Source organism: Theobroma cacao, chromosome 3 (assembly GCF_053813885.1).
Source record: "Theobroma cacao isolate CCN51 chromosome 3, ASM5381388v1, whole genome shotgun sequence".
NCBI lineage: Eukaryota > Viridiplantae > Streptophyta > Magnoliopsida > Malvales > Malvaceae > Theobroma > Theobroma cacao.
Window position 1 is genome coordinate 40,097,262 of NC_142641.1, and position 10,273 is coordinate 40,107,534.

Sequence of the window (10,273 nt, forward strand, 5' to 3'; positions counted from 1 at the left end):
CAATATTGCGCCTTATAACAAGCTTACAAAATATTGGATAAATAAAATCCTGAGTAAACACTTAACTATCCATTTCATAAGCTTGATACCATCAGTTACCATTTCATACACAAATATATAAAACACATTGGTTGTGGTTTTTTTGGTTTTCTCTCGCATCCCTCACCTAGTTCGGACTCTAGAAACATATCAAGGAAGCACCAAGTGCATAGCATTAAAAGTTTTCCATCATAATTCTTGCACACTAACCTTCACTAAAAGGAACCAATCACCAACATTCCAAATGCAGAATGGTCAGAAGTTTCATACGTAGCAACGATCTAAATCATAAGTATACAAAAAAAAAACACTTTAATTTCTTTTGATGCAGATTACAAAATTCCTCAACTTATTATGAGCAACAACAACACTGTCATACAACAGATGGTTGAATTTTTACACCTCACCCATTATGAAGCTAACTTACTCAACATACCATCTCCTCTGGAGAATACCGTTGACAAACTCAATTTCTCAATCTTAACCGCATTAATATTTCTATCTACATATAACCACCACGCAACAAGCCCGTAGAACCTCACTAGTTCTTTTTTTTTTTTTTTTTTTTGTTTGCAATAGCCTAAAACCGCAAAATGCTAATCTCTCAAGATCAAAATTTATTATGAGAACCCAAAATAACTCCATATAATCACGGAAAACAACTAGATGGATTAACTTAAAAGGTAATGAAACAACCCTTATATAAACTTTCATCGGCATTTCTTTCCCCATAAACAAAAAATATGACATTTAAGCCACATTGAATAACCAAAAACAGAATCCCATCTGTAATTCGAACTACTGGAAAAGGACACTGAAGAGTAAATTGAACTTTCCAGGGTCTCAATGGATCTGGCCGTTTCAAATTCTGTTACCCGGCAGAAACTGAAAACCCCAGATTTCTATAAAATTTCAACAAACAGTCCACAGAAATTACCACCCAAAAAGAAAACTTCTTCGACAAAATGAACAAAAAAAAACCACTTAGGTTAGTAAAAATAAAAATATACATAGAACATATACCTGTCCAAAGAAAGTCTTTTGAAGTGAAGAAATTTTGAATCTGAGACAAGCATGAATCATAAGGTACAGTAACCCATTTTGTCAAAACCCCTTGAGAACCTGAGGAAAATTTTTTTCTTTCTTTTTCTTTTTTTTTTCCCCTCAAGTTGGCTCCAAGAAATTAAAATAAAATAAAAGGGAAAAAAAATAGGAAAGTAAGTATGGGGTTGGTTTAATATAGTATTAACCTTTTTGTGTTAACCCTAATACAACTTTTATTTTAATGGGTTTTGATGCAAAATAACTTAACCATGGTTAGTTTTTAACTCTTGTGATGGGTTTGTAGGATTCCCAAATTAGGTGAAATAATTATTATTTTGGATTCTCTATGAAAAAAAAAAATTAAAGTGTAGATTTTGTTTATGTTTTAATGGAAGGAACTACTATTTTCATCTTCCTTCTATTTGCACTTTACAAAAAAAAAAAAAGTTTATTAAATAATAATACATCTCCAAAATGGTTCCTGATGAGATAGAATTTTTATTTTTTAATTAAATATATATTACATCTAGACATTTAATTCAATAAAAATGTGTGTTCTTTTCGATAATAAATAAATTCGAATCTATTTTTTATATAAAAAAATATAACACGTATGTATGTGTACATAAATATACACAAATAATACAGTACATAGTATACCTATGTCATAAATCTGATAAAGATAAAAGGGATCATAGAAAAAAAAAGATAAAAAAGTTGTGTGTACATTAACTATAAACATGACTACAAAACTCCATTACAAATGGATTCATAGTTATACTATTATCATCAAGTTTGAACAATAGATACATTGGTTAATAATGATTAATTTTAAAGTACCATTATAGTGTATATTTCCTTTAAAAAAAAAACCATTATAGTGTATATTTAAAGAAAAAAGTTTTATGGTTTCAGTGTTGATAATTTATGTATAAAGATATATATATGACGTATTGTTTGTGTACAATATTTAAACAATATCAATTAATCATAAAATATCATTTTATAAATATATAAAGATAAAAATTCAATGTTTTTAGAAAAAGCTATGAATATTTATTTTTAAGAATTCTTAAAATTTTACATACATATTAATATAGTAAATTAAGTATAGATACGTGTATAAAATTAGATCAAAGACCATTAAAATTGTTATATTTACTCTAGTAAATTCTTTTATTTATTTTTTATTTGGAACCATGGTACAGGTTGCCATCTTCAAAACTTGAATGCATTGTCCTTTTTCAGTTCATTAGTATAACTCAATCTTCTGTTCGGACAATGATGTAAAGCGCACGCTTACAAAGTCAATTTCTCAGACCAACATTGTTGAAAAGAAGAAAAAAGTCCAGCCAATATCAGCGTCTACATGGTCTCACGGGATTTCCCCGCCCTTCTCTAATTCCTCATTTTGGTTGATATTTGATTAATTTCTCTTTTTTTTTTCAAGGGTCAAATGTTAATATTTAGGATTAAAAATTTTAAAAATTTTCATCCAAGTACCCAAATGAACAAAAAGGCTTAAACAAATTAGTTATATTCTTTATTAGATGATCAGTTAGTATATTGAGTAAATACTAAGGCTTTATTAGATTTTAACTGAACATGGGGATGCAACACACAGATGGGTAGATATAGGACTAGTTCGGGAATAAACAGGACGTTGGGTCCATGTATTCCATACAAGAGCAGATTAGGAAACGGAAAGCAATGAATAAACAAATTGTCTCCTTGATATATGCACAGTGGCCATAAGGCACATGCAGATTTCAAAATTAAACCAACCAAATTGTCAATAAATCTGCACCTGCAATAAAATAAGGAAATCTAATCATGCTGAGGCCTGTGGATTAGCCGGATCTGCCTTGTCATGGTGGAATCTCGCTACAATGCATGTTATATTGTCGGCACTTCCACGGGTAAATGCAGTTTCTGTCAACTTCCGAGCAGCTGTTTCTGGTTCTTCTTCTGCTCGGGCAAGCAAAACAGCATCCTGGAAACAGAATTTAAACATATAGCAAGGCAAACATGCAGTGAAATCTCCTAATAAAATACAGCAGGGACTTCCAATGTTGATTAACCAATACAGTCTTCTTGGATCACATTGTGAAACCAGCAAGCTCATGTGAGCTGGTTAGTCCCTTTTATTTTTTCTACCTTTTCACATGTTTAAACTACCTAAATAACTACTTTATATTTAGGCTTTGCTCAAAAACACTATCAAATGTATGAGTGATACTTGGATGGGTGACTAAAGTGCAGCCACACACATGTCAGAGAGACGTTTACCTCATTAGGCACTACATCCCATAATCCATCACTAGCAAGCACAAGCAACTCAAATTCTTCATCTATCTCTTTATCCTGGGATATAACAAACATTAAGAAATAGAAATTTCATTAATCCAACTTTCATGACCTACCACCTCGAAAACAAATAGTAATTTCATTAATCCAACTTTCATGACCTACCACTTCGAAAACAAATAGTATATACAGTATGAATCTGTTGTAGAATAAGTTGTAGTCAGATCATCCTAGATAACAGAAATCAGGGGACAAAATAGGATGTAGCAAGAGAAAGTAGAACTCAGGTAAAAGTTGAATGCGACAAAGGGTCAGTATTCACCATCATATTCATATCAAAGAACAACCAACAGCACATTCTTAAGTCAGCATCCAATTCTAACACATTTAACCTTTGGATGGTTGCATCAATTAGGAAGGATGAAATAAAAGCCATAATCTTCATCATTTTCTCTTGAGATGATGCTTACCCTAACCAAGTCCTTACTGTTAAACACAAGGCAATAGGATGGGAGAAAGTAATTGCAAAATTAAATGTAACAATAGCAATTAAGTTGATTAAAGATTACTAGCTTATTAGTATATGATTTTGAGGATCACCTGTATCTCTGGTTCTGCAACAACAAATTGCTTTAACATGCGATTACCAAAAGCACGAGACATAGCTAACACACCTCCTACCCTCCAAGTTCCTAATAACATGATTAACAAGAAATTTACACTATTAAACTTTCAGGAGCCAGAAATTCCAATTTAAGCACCAGATGTAATGGAAATTCTTGGTTTTTGCTTCAATAAGACAAGGTAGATTTTTAAACAGTATTACCTGCCCACATTACAACCCCTCCAGCATTTTCAATTCTCTGCCGCTCATCACTTCTATTTGGTTTATGATCTTCAGAGAGAGGGATTGCTTCAAAAAGAAAAAGAGGCTGCTTCAGGAATCCCACTAACAAAATGTAAAATCCTCAACATGTTTTCATGTCTAGAGTAGATATATTCTAATTAAACCATAAGTATCAGTCAATGCAAAAAGTAATATGCATTTCATATTGTAGTTCACACTTATTAGTGATTAATAAACATAAAATTTAAATACAAATTACCGTGATTTACCATGACTATTTATCTAGTTAAGACAAAGGACAGCATAAAGAAAAGTCAAATGCTTTTAGAAAATGGGGCCTGGTCTTGTTCCCTTTGCCATGAAGCCTGACTGGCCTCTTGCATTACGCAATTTCATAAAAACATTTCATGATCATCTTCAAGTAATAATATTTGAAGGCAAAATTAATATGCGTGAAACTATGATATCAATATGCAATAAAAAAATCCATAGAACACCTTTTCCAGCCTTGGATATTATAGTCCGTGAGTCTCCAACATTGGCAACATATAGATGGTTTCCAACCAACACTGCTGTTGAAGCTGTGGAACCATCATCTCTAAAAGTATCTCTTTCAGAATCCAAGAAGTCTACATCAGTCTGTTGATATGTTTCACCTGCAGCCATAATCCATGAATCCAAAATGAATGACACAGAATTCAAACGGGTTGAGAAGCATTTTATGTAGGACCCCATTCTGAATGCAAGTTATACACTCAGGAAAACAAAGATATAAAAATATTTGCAAATGCTTGGGTCCTCTATAAAGCTGCTGACAATAAAGGGTATCAAACAATTCAAATGCTCCATGAGCACAGCACATAGGAGATCTTGGACGCACTTATAGCCAATTTGGTGTCAGTCATGAACTGTGGATGCTTCATTAGATTCTCAAAAAGGTGTTGCTTCAGATATTCAGCAGCGCGAGAACCACCATGCCCTGCAATGGCACATAATAGTGGTTAAAAGCGGGGGAACAAAAAATCATCCAATTCAGATATCAAAGACATCTTGCTGTCTGGAAATATTATGGAAATGTTAATATCATCCAAATCATATCACCAGGATGACTGCTGGTATTAATATTCATCAAGAGATATAAAACAAAAGAAATCTAGATTGACGATTGTCATAGCCTCATAATGACTTCTACTCTGATTTAAATGAAATGACAAGAAAGCTTCGACAGACATAAAGTAGGTCCATCTTTGACCCAGAACAACTTCAGAGGCTTGTGCCAATAGTAAGTTGTAACTTGTAAGCATGTCCCAACACCCTACCCAAGGTTATTACATATATTCAGATGGCCCCATAACGACCAAATACTCATCATACCAACAATTAAACTCGCATCTTTTATGATTTCTCTGCCCATCAGTATTGTGGTTGTGAAACCCTATATAGGGGAAAGACAAGCCCATTGTTGTCTGTGCTCTTCTCTAAATATCCTGTTGGATGGTGCCTTCTAAGTGTTTTTACAATGTGTTCTAGTATATGTGTAATATCTTTAATTTCGTATCCTTTCACAAGGCAAGAAATGATAAGAGAGAACCTAACCATCAAAGATTCCAAACATGCAGACTGTCTGCCCGTTAATCTTGGAAGTTTTAATATCATAGAAATCTTCCATGGTTGCTCTTTTCCCCCTGAAACTTGAATATCCACAGCTTAATTTTCCATCTTCACTGCCAAATCAGACAAGAAAACTACCATGTAAGTGTGGTTTTAAACATAAAATGAGTAAATAAGATCACATATAGAAATAACAAGAACTATACAATTGTATAGTAACTCCGTAACTAGGCAATGCATTCGTTGAACCAAAGACGCAAAGAAAAGAACAAATATGACTAAATAATTAAAAAACCAGCATACCAGTAACTCCTAGCAACATTTATTCATCAACCAAATCATATTTAGAGCCAACAATTTGCATGTTTGATTCTAAATAAATCATGATATTTTTCTATGGCTGACTATACTTACAGCTCAATGTGCATGATATAACAACTATCTAAAACAGGTGAAAAACTATTATTTACCTTTTCCACCCTCCGCTAACATATCCACCATCATCATCTTTCTCTGGAAACATATCAACAACGGGACCCTGGTTTGCTGTTGCACCTCTATCAACCATCATCTTTGCAGTCGTTCGAAATTCACGATTCCACCAAAAAGTTACTCCAGCATCAACATGTGAAGTCCTTCCGACACTCCTTAAATGCACCCTTTTCGGTGTTAATAATGTTCCTATATGCCCAGTTTGAACAATTACACTCCTTAAACAACTGTTGCATACCATCTAAAATGGTTCAATTATGGCCTTGTAACGCCAGATCTTCAGGCATACGGGACAATGCTGCCTAACAAAATCAGTAACATTACGAAATTAAAAATAAACAAGGTTTTTTAAGTTTTAATTTCGAAATTGAAATATATAATTATTCATCCCACCCACTAAATAATTATTAAAATGATCATTAAATAAAATAATACACAATTCGCATAGGTTCAATGGATTCCAACAAAAATGAATTATTACACGTTAAATTTGAATATACTATATATGTTTCTTAATGAACATTTTCTTAATATCCATAAGAAGCAAAAATTAGCATGATTAAGCTAAGTTTTCTACTAAAAGTAAGTTCAGCCTAAGAATAATCATAAGAAAAATCTGGGAGGAATCAAAATCTTACATTTACTTTTCAAAGTAATCGACTCATTTCTTGAGCTGATAAATCATGCAACAGAGTGGGAATAAAACAAGCTGCATTTTTTCGATCAAATTTAAACGGAACTTTACAAACAAAAACGGATCACTCGTTGGAAACTTCGGATAAAAGAACCGGATCGGATCGGGGGAACCGGACAGTAAGGATCGGGTCCGGTTGGAACACGTGGAGGATCCGAATCTGAAGTGGATGTTAGTAGGAATCGGCAGCGTTGCGTAGTTTTTTTCTCTCCCTAGAAAAACCGAGAGGAGAATCTGAAACCCTAGAGAGAGAAAGCGATGGAAAAAGAGTAGGAGAATTGAAGAAACTTGTAGAGCTATAGAGTGGAGTGAGAGAAAGAGAAAGTAAGGGAGAGTGCGGAGTGGAGGAGAGAGAGAAAAAAAGAGCTGGCAACTTTTGTAGCTTCCCATCGAAGAGAAGTGGCAACGTGGCACTCTTCATGCATCCACTTTTGTTTTTTTGTGGAGGGCTGATCTTCTGCGCCCGCCCTTAGAATTTGCGTTCTAAATTTTCGGTAAATATTATTAGGTTCTTGAATTATGAATTTGTTATAATAAATGTGTTTGGATTTCACATTAGTAAATGATAAGGTGAGTTGAGTATATAAATATGGATCTTTTATTATTTATTAAGTATATTTTTTAGATTTAAAATGTTGATTCATGGCTTATAAGTTTATTTAAATTTTATTTTTAAAATTTAAAGTTACATGATATTAAACTTAAATTTTGATTCGTAATATTTAATATCAGAGCAAATTCAGACTTTTATCGATGTAGGTCTCCATGAGAGATACAATGATAGACCCACACTAATGTAAAAGTTCCTCTCTTATATGAGTAAAAAAATCAATATAATGAAAATATTATACAATTAAGTGGAGTAGAATGTCACGGATTTCACAACAGTAAAAGATGAAATTGATCTTAAATATATAAATATGAATCTTCTACTACCTAGTAATAATGTTTTTAGATTAATAATATGAACTCATGATTTGTAAATTTCAATTTCAATTCATAATAAAATGATGATTCTCAATTAAAAAAAACAAAAATGACTAAAATTTTCTTAAATATTTTTGAAAAACAAAAATATTACTTTAAAAGTTTATGCACTATTTTTCTTTATCTTGAATATTAATAATTTTTATTTTAAAAAATTAAATAATTTATTGTTCCAAACAAATTTAATTAATTTGTATTAAAATTTTGTTTTGATTAATATTTTAATATTTTATTTTTTATAAAAATAAATTAAACATTAAAATAAAAATAAAATAATAAAAATTTCAATCAAATTGACATAAAAAGTACTAATTAGATAACATTTTGGTTTATGAATGCCGCATATAATTTTCAAAATAAATATGAGGCATAAGCTCGTGGAATGTATACTGTAGAGGGAACGAGCCCGCCCTGCGGTGGTATCGGGTACCCGATCCAGGGCAGACATATCCAGTTCGCAAGTCACCGACTCAACGAGTGTGCTTTGCAACCTTTGCAAATATCGCTACCACGTCATTTTCTGTCCAAACCGGCCCCTTTGACAATATTTCTGAACCACCCAAAAAAGAAAAAACAGTAAAAAATATTTCTAATTTACTTATTTAACTAAAAAATAAAAGGGTTCAGTTCTTTTTTTGGGGCTCGAGCGTATCACAATGAAGATAACTGGACAAGGCATGGGAATGAGATTTAAAAAAAAAAAAAAACTCAGAATAGATTAACTAGCAGAAAGGTACCAGTTGGTTGTAGTCTGTTACCAAGAATAATTTAAATGCAGAAATGATTTGCAAGTGCCCAGTGATCACAAGGGTTTATTTTTAATGATAAGAATTGAATTTACTCCACATTTATTGATCGTATAGTGTTCCAGAACATCATCGAGTAAATGCGTTTCATTCGTGAGTAGCTATGACTATGAGCATATAAATGGCAGCCAAGGTTGGATTATTAAATAGTAGTATCTGGTTGCTTCATGCAATGAGCTAGTAATGGTCCGGATCTGAGTTTTGACATCCGCGCCCCAAACATAAATTGAAGATGATATATCTATACACATCTAGACCATTATGGACTATGCACGTATGGAGCAGCGCAAGAAGGTTTCCTAGGACTATTTATTCAAGGGCAGGCAGTGACTTGGGCCCATTACCCTATATATGGAATTTGGGTTTTGGATAGATAAAATTTGATTTAAGCTCTTAAGATTATATGTGAGTAAAATCAAATCAGATTAATTATTTATTTAAATTAAATGTAATTTGAGTAAAATGGTTTAGTCTAATTGATCAATGAGATCAATTGGTCTAAAATGTTTGATTCAATTAGTTTTTTTGTTGGTTCTTAATTTTAAAATTTTTAGATCAATCTACCAAAAAAAATCAAACTATTTTTTATATATTAATATATAAAATATTTTTTATATATTCAGAAGAATTAATAATATACTTCAAATATATTAGTTTATTATATATACGTATTCAAATTATAATCATAACAATTTAATATTAGTTATATATTTATATTTTTTATAAATATGTATTAATATGAAATTACAAATTATATATTTTAAATGATATAACTTATATGTTAATATTATAATATATAATAGTAAATATCTTATATATTAATATATTATAATTTTTATATCTTAGTAATGTTTCGTAATATAAAATATTGTGAATATATATATATATAATTATTTAAACATTATATATATATATTTAATTTATACATAAATATTACTGTAACTTATAATAAACTTTATTTATATGATTACACTTAATAACCTTATTAATTATCACCTTAGTTTTTATAATATATTATTTATAATTAGTTAATATTTATATAAACTTTTATATAAAATATTATAACATATAAGTTGTGTCATTAATTTCATATATACATAATAAAGTAATATATTACATATATACATATATTTAATTTATACATAAGTATTACTATAATTTATAATAGACTTTATTTATATGAGCACACTTAATAATTTTATTAGTTATTATCTTATTTTTTATAAGATATTGTTTATAATTAGTTATTATTTATAAAAATTAAGATATTATAACATATAAGTTGTGTTTTAAATTTCATATATATAATAAAGTAATATATTATATATAATTTATACATAATTTGTATATTTTATAATTATGGATGAAGTTTATAAATTTTAATATTATAATTTATAAAAAAAAATGTGATAAAATTTTGATCTATTAGTTTAAAACCAAACCGAT

The 10,273-nt window shown here is 30.5% G+C and overlaps 1 protein-coding gene across 3 annotated transcripts; it reads right to left on the reverse strand.

Moving 5' to 3' along the window:
- Positions 1–2,649: 2,649 nt before the first annotated feature.
- On the reverse strand, positions 2,650–7,304 carry LOC18605729 (Protein phosphatase 2C family protein). 3 transcript variants are annotated; one of them, XM_007038913.3, is made up of 9 exons: positions 6,979–7,304; positions 6,319–6,642; positions 5,834–5,961; positions 5,118–5,216; positions 4,735–4,893; positions 4,217–4,303; positions 3,991–4,082; positions 3,373–3,447; positions 2,650–3,076 (listed from the first exon to the last, which is right to left on the reverse strand). In XM_007038913.3, exons 2-9 carry the CDS (start codon positions 6,579–6,581, stop codon positions 2,915–2,917), a joined length of 1,065 nt encoding a protein of 354 aa, XP_007038975.2. In that variant the 5' UTR covers positions 6,582–6,642; positions 6,979–7,304; the 3' UTR covers positions 2,650–2,914. The 3 variants fall into 3 exon arrangements, with proteins under 3 accessions (XP_007038975.2, XP_017973924.2, XP_088661026.1); XM_018118435.2 differs by having other exon boundaries at positions 6,319–6,638; positions 6,979–7,120; XM_088804900.1 differs by having other exon boundaries at positions 6,319–6,529; positions 6,979–7,111.
- Positions 7,305–10,273: the final 2,969 nt, after the last annotated feature.